Source organism: Oncorhynchus clarkii, chromosome 33 (assembly GCF_045791955.1).
Source record: "Oncorhynchus clarkii lewisi isolate Uvic-CL-2024 chromosome 33, UVic_Ocla_1.0, whole genome shotgun sequence".
Taxonomy (NCBI): Eukaryota; Metazoa; Chordata; class Actinopteri; order Salmoniformes; family Salmonidae; genus Oncorhynchus; species Oncorhynchus clarkii.
In genome coordinates this window covers 24,099,992-24,116,822 of record NC_092179.1, presented here as the reverse complement: position 1 = coordinate 24,116,822, position 16,831 = coordinate 24,099,992, and the positions used below count along the sequence as shown (strand labels likewise).

At 48.1% G+C, this 16,831-nt stretch overlaps 2 protein-coding genes across 2 annotated transcripts in view; both read left to right on the top strand.

The window, feature by feature from the left end:
- The window catches only part of LOC139393229 (protein FAM3C-like), an 823,321-nt gene that overhangs the window by 19,078 nt on the left and 787,412 nt on the right, over positions 1 to 16,831 (top strand). The gene's annotated exons all lie outside the window — the stretch shown is intronic.
- Positions 1 to 16,831, top strand: part of LOC139393228 (staphylococcal nuclease domain-containing protein 1-like) — a 334,741-nt gene that overhangs the window by 232,485 nt on the left and 85,425 nt on the right. Inside the window, exon 18 of the mRNA XM_071141677.1 lies at positions 11,392 to 11,533. Coding sequence (XP_070997778.1) covers positions 11,392 to 11,533 — 142 coding nt within the window. The remainder of the gene's footprint in view (positions 1 to 11,391; positions 11,534 to 16,831) is intronic.

Genomic DNA, 16,831 nt, shown 5'->3' with positions numbered 1-16,831 from the left:
TGATTGGTATGTATATAGGCCCAGCCCTAGTGTGTTGGGATTGGTATGTATATAGGGCCAGCCATAGCATGTTGGGATTGGTATGTGTATATAGGCCCAGCCCTAGTGTGTTGGGATTGGTATGTATATAGGCCCAGCCCTAGTGTGTGGGGATTGGAATGTATATAGGCCCTAGTGTGTGGGGATTGGTATGTATGTAGGGCCAACCATAGCATGTTGGGATTGGTATGTGTATATAGGCCCAGCCCTAGTGTGTGGGGATTGGTATGTATGTAGGCCCAGCCCTAGTGTGTTGGGATTGGTATGTATATAGGGCCAGCCATAGCATGTTGGGATTGGTATGTGTATATAGGCCCAGCCCTAGTGTGTGGGGATTGGTATGTATATAGGCCCAGCCCTAGTGTGTGGGGATTGGAATGTATATAGGCCCTAGTGTGTGGGGATTGGTATGTATGTAGGGCCAGCCATAGCATGTTGGGATTGGTATGTGTATATAGGCCCAGCCCTAGTGTGTGGGGATTGGTATGTATGTAGGCCCAGCCCTAGTGTGTTGGGATTGGTATGTATATATAGGGCCAGCCATAGCATGTTGGGATTGGTATGTGTATATAGGCCCAGCCCTAGTGTGTGGGGATTGGTATGTATGTAGGCCCAGCCCTAGTGTGTGGGGATTGGTATGTATGTAGGCCCAGCCCTAGTGTGTTGGGATTGGTATGTATATAGGCCCAGCCCTAGTGTGTGGGGATTGGTATGTATATAGGCCCAGCCCTAGTGTGTGGGGATTGGTATGTATATAGGCCCTAGTGTGTTGGGATTGGTATGTATATAGGCCCAGCCCTAGTGTGTTGGGATTGGTATGTATATAGGCCCAGCCCTAGTGTGTTGGGATTGGTATGTATATAGGCCCAGCCCTAGTGTGTTGGGATTGGTATGTATATAGACCCAGCCCTAGTGTGTTGGGATTGGTATGTATATAGGGCCAGCCCTAGTGTGTTGGGATTGGTATGTATATAGGCCCAGCCCTAGTGTGTGGGGATTGGTATGTATGTAGGCCCAGCCCTAGTGTGTGGGGATTGGTATGTATGTAGGCCCAGCCCTAGTGTGTTGGGATTGGTATGTATATAGGCCCAGCCCTAGTGTGTTGGGATTGGTATGTATATAGACCCAGCCCTAGTGTGTTGGGATTGGTATGTATATAGGCCCAGCCCTAGTGTGTTGGGATTGGTATGTATATAGGCCCAGCCCTAGTGTGTGGGGATTGGTATGTATGTAGGCCCAGCCCTAGTGTGTGGGGATTGGTATGTATGTAGGCCCAGCCCTAGTGTGTTGGGATTGGTATGTATATAGGCCCAGCCCTAGTGTGTTGGGATTGGTATGTATGTAGGCCCAGCCCTAGTGTGTTGGGATTGGTATGTATGTAGGCCCAGCCCTAGTGTGTTGGGATTGGTATGTATATTGGCCCAGCCCTAGTATAGTATTGTTAAATTGGCGTCTATGTTGGGATATTGTGTTTCAGTTTGTCCTTAGCCAATAAGCCAGCGTGTTATTGTGTTGTTCCAGTGTGTGAAGGCACTGTCCTAGCTCAACCTCCTGCACCAATATCTACAGTGTGTGTGTGTGGACTACGTATGCGTGTGTAGCCTATATGTGTGTTTTATTACGGTGTTGTGTTCAAAGCAGTGAGGTGAGAACCACGTGGCCCGCATACTAACATACAGATACCGTAAATCATCACACACAAACATCCACCCTTCTCGCTTAACCACCCCGTTAACCTTGGTGATTGGGTTAATGTCCTAGGATAACCAGTCCTCACATTCTACTGTTGTCCCCAGTGTACTGGTGTGTGGGTCCCCAATGACACCTGTCAATCAGGCACCCATCCAATCAGAGACGAGCCCTGTAGTTTTCTTTCATTGTTGGGTCAGGAGGAAATGTAATTAGCACCAAATAAGAAAATTGCTCTGCGCTCGTCTTGATCGGAGGATTGTGTTTTTACCTTAAGTGATTGCAATCAGTCAAATAATTCACCGTTCAACCCACATCTCCCCGTGTGTTTCCTGACGAGAACATCGGTCTTCGTCGTCGAATCAGTCATGGTCAACCCTCCATCTCTCTCTAAGCTCCACCAGCCACCACCCCTCTCATCACCCAGATGGTTGAAAAATTAACATTTGCCCTTAAGACAAGTGAGAAGGGATTTTATGCCTCCCTGTTTTTGATGGATGGTTTTATTAAAACAGCTATTGAGATCGTGTAAAATGCACATTCTGGCTCCACACACACACACACACACACACACACACACACACACACACACACACACACACACACTGTAGATATTGGTGTTGTTCATATCCTTCCATGTGCCAATCAGCCAAGCACTTTACAGATTCCTCCCCCACTGTGCATGTTTTTCAAACATATACCAGCGATAATAATTCCTGTAAACATGTTATGTGGGTCTAGGTGTTGCACACTGTCATGTACAGTAAGTGTTGCACGGCTTGCCAGAGTGTGTTGTCCATACAAATACAATGATTGTATTAATTCATGTCATTGTCATTCATATTCTATGTGGCTGATGAATGCATAGTAGACTTAGATCACGTCCCCATTACAGAAAGCATTGTGTGGATTGTCATTGTGTTGGCGACCGCGTACCAGGCCTAGGTTGCGTATGACTGTGTTCTGACATGGGATGCATCACAGCTGCACTATCGAGCCCCCTGAGTGGTGTAGTGGTGAGATGGATTGGCTGGCTGGAGTGGCACTCTGATTCACCAGGCTGGTTCATCATTTCCAGCCTCGAATAGTTCCCTCGACACACCGTGGCAACGGTTGAGCCAGAGGAATCCGGGGTCACCCACAGGCCCGCCAACCCCATCAACCTAATATCGCTACTCATTAATACAACGTTCATCATTGTAAGGAAAGCCTGGTATTGGAATTGGTTTACAGATCAAGTCTAGTGGGGATGAGGTAGTGGTTTGTTATGTCCTGACCTGAGTGAATACCTTGTCGTTGGACGATTTGAATTGGAGGGATGGTGCATCTTTGTTATTGAATGTGGGATTGGGAACTAGGTCTGAATGTTTTGAAGTTCAGGTGAACATGTAGCCTATATTTACTTTATTGAATCTTCTTGGGGGACTTTGTCTCGTGTCTCCCATCAAACAAGCATAGTTTGGGCTCAGTTTGTTTTCTCTGAGTGTTTGGTGACGAACGTTCGAGGTTCACTCATCATATAAGATGTAGACTCGAGAAGGGAAACATGGCAAGAGAGCAGCCATTTATTTAGTGAGGCATTCACTTCTCAAGGCCCCTTCATTAGGAACGTAATAGAGGCTTAGATTGATCTGCAAAGGGCACTTTTATTAATAACAAGCACTTGTATTGATTTGTATTGTTTGCAGAGCACTATTGAATAATGAATTAACAATGAAACTACATATGTGTGTGGTGTAACTGGAGAGAGACTGTTCCATACACTCTCCCTACATTCATGTTCTCCTCCAGCTCTAGACAGATATGACTAGCTGTTCCACAGCTGCGTATTTTCAAAATGTCAATTACCTCAATTGCTAACGAATAGTGCTGTACTTTTCATTGTGTGATAGGTTTGAAAACTTGTTTCAGCAGGCTGCAAGCGAAGTACTTGAAGTTTAGGGCAAATGCTTCTGGGTAGAGTAGTTTCTTAAAACCAGAATGAGATAAGTACGCTAGTGTATAGCCTATACCAGAGAAGGAGTAGCAGGGTTGTTGGAAATAGTTTAGACTGAAGCTGATGTGGAGGTCTGTGGGCATGTCAAACCTCGAGTGATAGTTCACTGTGTAGTGTAGAACAGACAATGACAGCAGTGTGGATTCATACAACCTGTGTGTGTGTGTGTGTCCTTGTGCACCCTACTACCCTCATCTCACTCTTCTTGTGTGTGTGTGTTTGCCCTAGTGTGTGTGTTTGTATACACCAGTGTGTGTGTGTGTATGTGTGTGTGTGTGTGTGCGCGCTAGTGTGTGTGTGTGTGTGTTTGTGTGTGTGTGTGTGTGTGTGTGTGTGTCTGTGCTCTGGGTGTTGATGGAGATTTGGTCTCCCCTGGCCGAACACACACTATTGGAATTGACATGCTGTCACCTTTAATCAATGTTCCCAATGTCCCCATCCCCCTGGTTCCCGGGGAGTGTGTGTGTACACGTGAACAAGGCAGTGTGCGTGTGTGAAAAAGGAAATTCTCTGAATGTAATGTCTCTTAGTCTGCCAGGACATTCTAAATGACCTCCCATTCCAGTCTATACCAGTACTGCTGCAAGCCCTTCCAGACTCACGTTTCCTCTCTTCACACTCTGCAGTGTTTTTAACTTTGTTCGTTATTAATTAGTTAATTTGCATATTTCTTTGCACATTTGTATATAATGCCGGTTGTGGTTTTAGCAAAACAGTCAGTCTACTCTTCAGTACCTCAAGGGGTTTGGCTGTGACATCTGCAAGGCACATTTCACCCTTAGTTGAACCAAAGCCTATCTCTTACCATTTGTCACTACTGACTTCATGCTTCACTAGCATAGCATGATTATCCCATGTTAAACCCCATGCCATGTGGACCTGGGTGTGTTAATAACATGCTGATACCAGTGTACTCAGCCATACCCATCAGTCACTATGGCAGCGGTGTGCTGTAGGGGCCCTACTCTGAATGGTGGGGGTTACTGATTATGATTAGACATCATGTTCAACTCAGCCACAGACTATTATTGTGTGTCACACACCTGCTGTACAACACATTAAGAACTCCTGCTCTTCCATGACATAGACTGACCAGGTGAATCCAAGTGAAAGCTATGATCCCTTATTGATTTGTTAAATCCACTTCAATCAGTGTAGATGAAGGGGAGGAGACGGGTTAAAGAAGGATTTTTAAGCCATGAGACAATTGAGACATGTATTGTGTATGTGTGCCATTCAGAGGGTGAATATTTAAATGCCTTTGAACGGGTTATGGTAGTAGGTGCCAGGCGCACCAGTTTGTGTCAAGAACTGCAACGCTGCTGGGTTTTTCACGCTCCACAGTTTCCCGTGTGTATCAAGATTGGTCCACTACCCAAAGGACCTCCAGCCAACTTGACCCAACTGTGGGAAGCATTGGAGTCAACATGGACCAGCATCCACCACCAGCATCACATCATTCTTCATGTGGCTTCAGTGTGTAAGAGTGTCTGTCTTCCATCATGAGGGAGACCATTACAGCAATGGACCCTGCCTTTACATTAGCAAGTAGGTCTCAGTTTTCAACTGTGTGTGTGTGCGCAGCCTACACATCATTCAGTGGGGTTCTGAAGGTCACAGTGTCCTAATAGCTTGCTACTTTACCCCCCATGGTGTTTCCTTTTGGAACACGGTTGTTGTCGTCCTTTTGGAACACGGTTGTTGTCGTCCTTTTGGAACACGGTTGTTGTCCTCCTTTTGGAACACTGTTGTTATCCTCCTTTTGGAACACTGTTGTTGTCCTCCTTTTGGAACACGGTTGTTGTCCTCCTTTTGGAACACTGTTGTTGTCGTCCTTTTGGAACACTGTTATTGTCCTTTTGGAACACTGTTATTGTCCTTTTGGAACACTGTTATTGTCCTTTTGGAACACTGTTGTTGTCGTCGTTTTGGAACACTGTTGTTGTCGTCCTTTTGGAACACTGTTGTTGTCGTCCTTTTGGAACACTGTTGTTGTCGTCCTTTTGGAACACTGTTGTTGTCGTCCTTTTGGAACACTGTTGTTGTCGTCCTTTTGGAACACTGTTGTTGTCGTCCTTTTGGAACACTGTTGTCCTCCTTTTGGAACACTGTTGTTGTCCTCCTTTTGGAACACTGTTGTTGTCCTCCTTTTGGAACACTGTTGTTGTCCTCCTTTTGGAACACTGTTGTCCTTTTGGAACACTGTTGTCCTTTTGGAACACTGTCGTCCTTTTGGAACACGGTTGTTGTCGTCCTTTTGGAACACGGTTGTTGTCGTCCTTTTGGAACACGGTTGTTGTCGTCCTTTTGGAACACGGTTGTTGTCGTCCTTTTGGAACACGGTTGTTGTCGTCCTTTTGGAACACGGTTGTTGGTTGTTGTCGTCCCTTTGGAACACGGTTGTTGTCGTCCTTTTGGAACACGGTTGTTGTCCTCCTTTTGGAACACTGTCCTCCTTTTGGAACACTGTCCTCCTTTTGGAACACTGTCCTCCTTTTGGAACACTGTCCTCCTTTTGGAACACTGTCCTCCTTTTGGAACACTGTCCTCCTTTTGGAACACTGTCCTCCTTTTGGAACACTGTCCTCCTTTTGGAACACTGTCCTCCTTTTGGAACATCGTCCTCCTTTCGTCCTCCTTTTGGAACACGGTTGTTGGTTGTTGTCGTCCTTTTGGAACACGGTTGTTGTCGTCCTTTTGGAACACGGTTGCTGTCGTCCTTTTGGAACACGGTTGTTGTCCTCCTTTTGGAACACTGTCCTCCTTTTGGAACACTGTCCTCCTTTTGGAACACTGTCCTCCTTTTGGAACACGGTTGTTGTCGTCCTCCTTTTGGAACACTGTCCTCCTTTTGGAACACTGTCCTCCTTTTGGAACACTGTCCTTATTTTGGAACACTGTCCTCCTTTTGGAACACTGTCCTCCTTTTGGAACACTGTCCTCCTTTTGGAACACTGTCCTCCTTTTGGAACACTGTCCTCCTTTTGGAACATCGTCCTCCTTTTGGAACACTGTTGTTGTCGTCCTCCTTTTGGAACACTGTCCTCCTTTTGGAACGTTGTGCTCCTTTTGGAACACTGTCCTCCTTTTGGAACGTTGTGCTCCTTTTGGAACACTGTCCTCCTTTTGGAACGTTGTGCTCCTTTTGGAACGTTGTGCTCCTTTTGGAGCGTTGTCCTCCTTTTGTAACGTTGTCCTCCTTTTGGAACACTGTTGTTGTCCTCCTTTTGGAACACTGTCCTCCTTTTGGAACGTTGTGCTCCTTTTGGAACACTGTTGTCGTCCTCCTTTTGGAACACTGTCCTCCTTTTGGAACGTTGTGCTCCTTTTGGAACACTGTCCTCCTTTTGGAACGTTGTGCTCCTTTTGGAACACTGTCCTCCTTTTGGAACGTTGTGCTCCTTTTGGAACACTGTCCTCCTTTTGGAACACTGTCCTCCTTTTGGAACGTTGTGCTCCTTTTGGAGCGTTGTCCTCCTTTTGTAACGTTGTCCTCCTTTTGGAACACTGTTGTTGTCCTCCTTTTGGAACGTTGTCCTCCTTTTGGAACGTTGTCCTCCTTTTGGAACGTTGTCCTCCTTTTGGAACACTGTTGTTGTCCTCCTTTTGGAACACTGTTGTTGTCCATATAGAACAGTTTTCCTTTTCAGGAGTAGAGGACTGATGATTTGCTGTCTCTGCTTTTTGGAGCCGGACACAGGGAGCTCGGAAACCCTAACTCCTCTCTCTCTTTCACGTCTCTGTGTCCAAGCAGCAATAGCAGTCACATACCTGTGTTCAAGTGGAACAAACAGGAATGGTCGGTTGCTCACGGAAGGTCATCCACCTAGGGCACAGCGGGGGAGAATGTGTGTGGGGGCGAGCACCATGTGGAAGGCCACTTATGCATCGTCGTTGTGAAAGCAGCGTTGTGATTGGTATTCTGTGAGTGCTCTCTCCTTCTGTTCCCTTGCCGCGGCGGCGTGACGTGGCCCATTGTGTCAGAGGTCACTTGGCCTGAATCGTCATGAACGACTACCAAACCCCCACAGAGACGCCACCACGGTGACAGTTGTCACGGTCATGAACAGTGACACGCTAATCTGTGTCACTCGGATTGGTCCTGCAGGTTTGATTAAAAGCCCAGACATGTCATTACCCTCTGCTGAAGCCCCATTGTGGGTATTGACTCCTTTAATATCTAAGGGAGGGATGGAGAAAATGAGGGAAAAAGACCAGTGGAAGTTTGTGAAGCGTGGCCATGTTTGGGTCTTAATTAACTCCTGGTCAGTCGTATCCACAAAATTATTCAAAAAAAAAATGTCCCTTCCCTTTGTTTGGCACCATGAAGAAGCAATTGAATGTAATTGGGTGGTTTGACCCAGTCTTTTGTCTCCAAGTGGGCAGGGCACCCGCCAAGGCTCGCTCGGCTGGCGCACTGCGTCACTTGTTGTATAATAAATATTTTTTCCCAATGATTCAAGGTAGCAGGCAGTAAGCCGATTCACTAGCACGACTCATTGCAGTAGTGAAATGGTCCTTTAAATGTCTTGCCCTACACACGTCAGATGTAATTGGTTAGTGCTAGCATGCCGAAAAAGGCCTATAAAATGCTGGGTGTAATTAGCCTACCATGCAAACATGCTGACCACACCGCACATCGCGTTACATGCGCCAGCATTGCGAAATAAATCTACACATACATGTTATTCAGTAATTTCCTCCAAACTGATCGCTCGCATCAATGAGCGTCTGCGTAGCCAGGCGCTAAAATAGAACTTAGTTATATTTTTAACGATTGACGTGCTACAAGTCTCTCCCATCTCTTCATTGGTTTTTAGTAGCCTATACCCACGTGGGTGATTGAAAGATGAACTGAGGTCCACACTCCAGTCCAGTTGGTGGTGGTAATGTACTGTAAAGTTGGTTGCCAACTGCCATATAAAGTCAGAAGAAGAAGAAGCCTGAAGGAGGAGAGATTACTGGAAACTAACTAGGTTTTCTCTTTTATCAGTGGATTACATGTCGGAGTAGAGAACACATGTGACTTAACATGGGTTAAAATTCTACAAAGACCCAGAAAAAAAGACCTTATGCATTTAATGTAAAATAACAACCCAATGTTTATATCCCAGGACAAATGAGCTAGCAACAGCAAGCTAGCTAGCTAAATGGTCGTGAATGTTTCATGTGTTTCGACCTGTCCCCAAATTAATATAGTTGATTCAGAGTTAATTTTGATATTTTAACCTGCGTGTCCTGATCACATTGTGATTGTGGATGGACAAAATTAACACGCGCACGATGGCACACGCAGACTCACGCCCGTGCCTGGTCTAGTCAGCATGTGACACTGCTCAGAGGGGGAGAGGGAGGCAGAGAGAGAACTTGTGAAGATAATTAGCTGATGATACCACACAGTTAAGTAATTAGCCAGCTGCTAAAAGCTGGTGACAAGCGGTACCAGAGTGCGAAGTCTGGGAACAGAATGCTCCTGACCAGCTTCAAGCCATACGGCTGCCTAGTCTGGGACCAGAATGGTCCTGACCAGCTTCAAGCCATGCGGCTGCCTAGATTGGGACCAGAATGCTCCTGACCAGCTTCAAGCCATACGGCCGCCTAGTCTGGGACCAGAATGCTCCTGACCAGCTTCAAGCCATAAGGCCGCCTAGTCTGGGACCAGAGGGTTCCTGACCAGCTTCAAGCCATAAGGCCGCCTAGTCTGGGACCAGAGGGTTCCTGACCAGCTTCAAGCCATAAGGCTGCCTAGTCTGGGACCAGAGGGTTCCTGACCAGCTTCAAGCCATAAGGCTGCCTAGTCTGGGACCAGAGGGTTCCTGACCAGCTTCAAGCCATAAGGCTGCCTAGTCTGAGACCAGAGGGTTCCTGACCAGCTTCAAGCCATACGGCTGCCTAGTCTGGTACCAGAGGGTTCCTGACCAGCTTCAAGCCATAAGGCTGCCTAGTCTGAGACCAGAGGGTTCCTGACCAGCTTCAAGCCATACGGCTGCCTAGTCTGGGACCAGAGGGTTCCTGACCAGCTTCAAGCCATACGGCTGCCTAGTCTGGGACCAGAGGGTTCCTGACCAGCTTCAAGCTATACGGCTGCCTAGTCTGGGACCAGAGGGTTCCTGACCAGCTTCAAGCCATACGGCTGCCTAGTCTGGGACCAGAGGGTTCCTGACCAGCTTCAAGCCATACGGCTGCCTAGTCTGGGACCAGAGGGTTCCTGACCAGCTTCAAGCCATAAGGCTGCCTAGTCTGGGACCAGAGGGTTCCTGACCAGCTTCAAGCCATAAGGCTGCCTAGTCTGGGACCAGAATGCTCCTGAACAGCTTCAAGCCATAAGGCTGCCTAGTCTGGGACCAGAGGGTTCCTGACCAGCTTCAAGCCATAAGGCTGCCTAGTCTGGGACCAGAGGGTTCCTGACCAGCTTCAAGCCATAAGGCTACCTAGTCTGGGACCAGATGGTTCCTGACCAGCTTCAAGCCATAAGGCTGCTGCTACTCGCTGTTTATTATCTAACTTTTATCGAACATAGTAATATCGACCTTGTACCTCTGCACATTGACTTGGTGCTGGTACCCTGTGTATTTAGCCACGTTATCGTTACTCATTGTATTTATTCCTCGTTATTACTTTTGCAAACTACATTACTCTGCATTGTTGGAAGGGCCTTTAAGCGTTTCACTGTTAGCCTACACCTGTTGTTTGCAAAGCATATGACATAACATTTGATTAGATATCGCTACACTATATAAAAACCACAAACATTGAAAAAATTTTACCTCCAAGTAAACACAACAGCCTGCGGTGGAAATGAAAGGAGTAGAACCAGATGTGTTGTGGTGTTACACAAGGAAAGGAGACTTTAGTTGTTGTCAAGTTGTGTTCCACTTGTTCTCCCTGGCAGTGGGGTTCAGTGACCCCATCAGCAGGAGCCTCAGAACATCAGCTGGTGGAGAGATGATTAGGGAGCTCTTGTCATCCTGTCCCTCACACGCATGTGTGTGTGGCTATTGTCATGTGCGCATGTGTGTGTTTTCGTGTGTGTTTGTGCGTCCATAGTGTTTGATTTGTGGCCCCAAGCGGAACACTCTTCCCTTAATGAGCCTCCTGCCCTCCCGACAGAGGGCCAACCTTGGAGAGGAGCTGACCTGGTTTCCACACCAAAAACACTCTAGAGGATGGTGAAGAGAGGGAAAGAGGGAGAGAGGTTGTCCCACAGGGGATTGGTGTTGCTGTTAGATAACAGACCCATGTTTCTCCGGTCTAGGGGTTGTTTGTTCTAGACCATATTTCCCTTTGGCATCAAAACAGGCCCTGAATCAAGTAATGGGAGTCATTTAGGAGTGTAAATTAATTGTTCTGTTGGAGTTGGCAGTGATTAAAGTAGTAGTTTGATGTCTGGTTTGGGTTTGTTTTGAGTATGTTAGATGTTTGATCATGTGACATATAATAAGGAACTGGCATGCTTAGCTGGAGGTTTAGACATGAGAAATGTCCTTTTTGCTGTGGTCTTCAGTCAGACAGGGGACTGTATATTATTTCATTTGTCCTACAAGTAGATCCCCAATTTAACGAGAAAGACCTCATATTAATGATATCATTATATTACATGAGTGTTCTATTACATGAGTGTTCTGTCATGCTTCACCCTAATCAAGTGACCTTCCTCCCCCCCTCAGATCTGGGCCAACTATGAGGAGAAGAAGGTGGAGGAGGTGGTGCACGTGATGGAGGAGAAAGAGCGCACAGCCAACTACAGAGCTGTATATGTCACTGAGATCACGGACACCATGCACTTCTACACCCAGGACGTGGAGACAGGTGTGTGTGTGTGGGGGGGGGGGGGGGGGGAGCGCACAGCCAACTACAGAGTTGTATATGTCACTGAGATCACGGACACCATGCACTTCTACACCCAGGACGTGGAGACAGGTGTGTGTGTGGGGGGGAGTGTGTTGTCTGATATTTTGACTGGGTTGTTTTGGTTTGTGTTTTCGTGTGTGTGTGTGCGAGAGACGGGACTAGTTCGAGGCTGACTTCATGGATGACTACACACTACAGCCGTAGAGGAGTCTGCTCCAGCGCCTATCCCCTTTTGGCTCCTTGAATAGGACGGGAGGCTGTTATTCAATGTGACTGTGTGCTTGGTCCCATGCCTCGTGGGAACAAGGAGTTGGTTGGACAGAGCAGGGGTTAATGAGCGTGTTGCATCATCACACCAAAACACTTTGCTTTAATTGGTTCAATCACTCTCTTTCTCTCTTGGTCATTCGCTCAATCACACATTCACTGGTGTATGTTCCATAACGAGGTGGGGGTGGGTGAGGATCTCACTCCACATCCTGTTCATGGGGCGGCAGGTAGCCTCGTGGTTAGAGCTTTGGGCCAGTAACCGAAAGGTTGCTGGATCAAATCCCCAAGCTGAGAAGGTAAAGATCTGTCGTTCTGCCCCTGAACACGGCAGTTAACCCACTGTTCCTCTGAACAAGGCAGTTAACCCACTGTTCCTCTGAACAAGGCAGTTGACCCACTGTTCCCCTGAACACGGCAGTTAACCCACTGTTCCCCTGAACACGGCAGTTAACCCACTGTTCCTCTGAACAAGGCAGTTAACCCACTGTTCCTCTGAACAAGGCAGTTAACCCACTGTTCCTCTGTACAAGGCAGTTAACCCACTGTTCCCCTGAACAAGGCAGTTAACCCACTGTTCCTCTGAACAAGGCAGTTAACCCACTGTTCCTCTGAACAAGGCAGAACCCACTGTTCCCCTGAACAAGGCAGTTAACCCACTGTTCCCCTGAACAAGGCAGTTAACCCACTGTTCCCCTGAACAAGGCAGTTAACCCACTGTTCCCCTGAACAAGGCAGTTAACCCACTGTTCCCCTGAACAAGGCAGTTAACCCACTGTTCCCCTGAACAAGGCAGTTGACCCACTGTTCCCCTGAACAAGGCAGTTGACCCACTGTTCCCCTGAACAAGGCAGTTGACCCACTGTTCCTCTGAACAAGGCAGTTGACCCACTGTTCCTCTGAACAAGGCAGTTGACCCACTGTTCCCCTGAACAAGGCAGTTGACCCACTGTTCCCCTGAACAAGGCAGTTGACCCACTGTTCCCCTGAACAAGGCAGTTGACCCACTGTTCCCCTGAACAAGGCAGTTGACCCACTGTTCCCCTGAACAAGGCAGTTGACCCACTGTTCCCCTGAACAAGGCAGTTGACCCACTGTTCCCCTGAACAAGGCAGTTGACCCACTGTTCCCCTGAACAAGGCAGTTGACCCACTGTTCCCCTGAACAAGGCAGTTGACCCACTGTTCCCCTGAACAAGGCAGTTGACCCACTGTTCCCCTGAACAAGGCAGTTGACCCACTGTTCCCCTGAACAAGGCAGTTGACCCACTGTTCCCCTGAACAAGGCAGTTGACCCACTGTTCCCCTGAACAAGGCAGTTGACCCACTGTTCCCCTGAACAAGGCAGTTGACCCACTGTTCCCCTGAACAAGGCAGTTGACCCACTGTTCCCCTGAACAAGGCAGTTGACCCACTGTTCCCCTGAACAAGGCAGTTGACCCACTGTTCCCCTGAACAAGGCAGTTGACCCACTGTTCCCCTGAACAAGGCATGTGACCCACTGTTCCCCTGAACAAGGCAGTTGACGTGGATGTCCATTAAGGCACCGCTCTGATTCAGACGGGTTGGGGTCAATGCTGAAGACGCATTTCAGTTGAAGGCATTCTGACTAGGTATCCCCCATTCCTCTTTCCAGTGCCACTTGACTTTGGCAGAGGCTGTGAAATTGACTTTCGTCATCACTTAATTTGTCTTATTGCGATAATTAATAAATTTGCATTCATTTAGAGCCAATCTGAGCCCTGCGTCTCCGTGGGCGTGACAATCCTATCACGTTGGAGCTTGGCAGCCTTTGGCACCCGACATAACCCCTCACTAATAACACGTACGTACACACCACCCACCCAGGAGATGTTCAGGTGTTGGCGCATGATCAGAACAGATCTCCTCCTGCTGATCCCCCTCCATGTAGCTGCATATATCCCCCACGTCCCCGGAGGAAGTTATGTAGAGCGCTGATGATGTGCCATGTAACCTATGTGATCACCGTGACGACTAGTGTGATTGACAGGAAACACACTGGCACAGACAGGGTTGATTAGCCTGATAACAGTCGGAAGCGTGGAAAGCACATGTGAAGAACCAGAACAGGATAGAGACACACGTTCGGTTTAGGAAACGTAGCTAAAGCTGCAGCTCGGCTGGTAGTACTGCAGTCTTTGCGTTCAAGTACAGTTTTAGTCATCTTTTTTTCTTTTTTTTATGATTTCAGATGAACCAGCAATGTGGGGCCTTTTTTTAGTTTTTAATTGGCCGATGTCTCCCACCGAGAGAGTTATGTGCTCGTTAGGAAAAACAGGATTGTTATTTTCAGCAGGCAGGCAAATATGACCAGAATCACCCCCTGTGACCCCCTCTCTCTCTCTCTCTCTCTCTCCCTCTCCCTCTCCCTCTCCCTCTCTCCCTCCTTCCCTCCCCCTTGAAGAGCACTTCAAAGCCCAGGCCCAGTAAATTCTTACAAGCCGAGTGCTCTGCAATTTCATGACATGTTTTTTCAGAGACGGCAGAATTTATAATGTAGGGGGAGGGGGGTGATTTTAGAAATACTAGGAAGATTGTTTTTTGTGTTGTGGTTAAGTTGGTCCTAAGGCGCCCGGCACCGACAAATTGCCATCAAGCAGTAGGCCCTGTGGCTCCAGGGGCTGTTTCTGAAATAGAGGGGTTTTGCCAGGTTTCCCCCTAACCAGTCTGTATTCCCACCTTTCTCAGAGAGCAGGGATCTCCCTAAATGTGCAGCCCCTAGTGCCACGCCGTACGCTATTATGGAAATAGATTCTGACACATATAAGATGCTGTGAATTCATCACCCGCAAATAGATGTATCTTAGATCGATTCTTTCCATACTGTAGCAGAATTCTGTACGAGGCAAACAGGTCAACCACAACAGACAGCAATCTACCTGAGAGAGAGTTTTGACCTTGTCTCTCCCCACCTTACCTGCTCCTCTCTCTCTCCCTCCCTGTCTCTCCCTCACTCCTCTCTCTCACGCTTAAGTGTTTTAAGATCAGAGGTGAGAGGTCAGACAAGTTTATTTTTTTTGGCAGCTGCCGTCATCACTCCATTTACTGTCTGGATAAAATTACGCAGCTGGGGCGAAGACTCCTTGACCGACCTTGAGGCGCTGGGCGAGCCGTTCGGGACATCGGAGTAAATCCAAAGGGAATCAATCCGACGTGTTTCACCCTCCTCTTTTTTCAAAGGGGTTGAAGACACACTGTTATAAAGTGTAAATAAAACTCCTAGTTGTCTTTAGTTCCCACTGTGCTCGGTTCTGTTCATATTCTGCCTGTGGTCACTGTGTCTCACATACCAAGAGAAGATAGTAGACTGTGTTTTCATGTTCTCTTAAGCTCCCTGATGTCTCTTAATGGTCCCTAAACAGTGAAGCAATGTGCACAGTAATATCTTTACCATTTCCATTATTCTCAGGGGGGTCGGTTGCGACAGTTTTGCTTGTGAGAATTTTTTTTATTAGTCAGATTTAATTACCGAAAGTGTGTGTGTGTGTGTGTGTGTGTGTAAACGTGTGGTAGAATTTGTTGGGAAAGGAATTTTCTTGTCTGGGGAAATGCTACAGATATCATTCAATTTCTCATCTCTCTCCCTCTCCCTCTCTCCTCTCTCCCCATCCCTCTCTCCTCTCTCTCCCCGTCCCTCTCTATCCTCTCTCTCCCCATCCCTCTATCCTCTCTCTCCCCATCCCTCTATCCTCTCTCTCCCCATCCCTCTCTCCTCTCTCCCCATCCCGCTCTCCTCTCTCCCCATCCCTCTCTCCTCTCTCTCCCCATCCCTCTCTCCTCTCTCCCCATCCCTCTCTCCTCTCTCTCCCCATCCCTCTCTCCTCTCTCTCCCCATCCCTCTCTCCTCTCTCCTCTCTCCCCATCCCTCTTTCCTCTCTCTCCCCATCCCTCTCTCCTCTCTCCCCATCCCTCTCTATCCTCTCTCCCCATCCTTCTCTATCCCTCTCTCCTCTCTCCCATCCCTCTCTCCATCCCTCTCTATCCCTCTCTCCATCCCTCTCTATCCCTCTCCCCATCCCTCTCTATCCCTCTCCCCATCCCTCTCTATCCCTCTCCCCATCCCTCTCTCCTCTCTCTCCCCATCCCTCTCTCCTCTCTCTCCCCATCCCTCTCTCCTCTCTCTCCCCATCCCTCTCTCCTCTCTCTCCCCATCCCTCTCTCCTCTCTCTCCCCATCCCTCTCTCTTCTCTCTCCCCATCCCTCTCTCCTCTCTCTCCCCATCCCTCTCTCCTCTCTCTCCCCATCTCCCTCTCCTGAGACTATGTGTAATAGTCCCCAGGGGAACCTGCATAAGACTTGGACACACTGAAAGACGGAGGAAAGTGACAGGCTACTAAAACACTGTTGGTTTTCCTCTGTTTTGCAGCCTAGGGATTGTGGGTGTTAACAGAAAATATTTGGATGTTATGTCTCTAGCTTGGCCCTCTTTACCTGTCCATGACTGTAGAGCATTGAGAAGGATTTTTAGTCTAGAGCTACACAATCCAGGACTGGGATTCAGGCCCACCAAGCCTCAGCCTGGCCCAGACCAGAGTTAGGAGCAAAGAGCTGGCAGCGCTACAGCCTAGACCAGACCAGAGTTAGGAGCTAAGAGCTGACAGCGGTACAGCCCAGACCAGATTTAGGAGCTAAGAGCTGACAGCGGTACAGCCTAGACCAGTCCAGACCAGAGTTAGGAGCTGACAGCGGTACAGGCTAGACCAGACCAGAGTTAGGAGCTAAGAGCTGACAGCGGTACAGCCCAGACCATATTTAGGAGCTAAGAGCTGACAGCGGTACAGCCTAGACCAGTCCAGACCAGAGTTAGGAGCTGACAGCGGTACAACATAGACCAGACCAGACCAGAGTTAGGAGCTAAGAGCTGACAGCAGTACAGCCTAGTCCAGACCAGACCAGAATTAGGAGCTAAGAGCTGACAGCAGTACAGCCTAGTCCAGACCAGACCAGAGTTAGGAGCTGACAGCAGTAC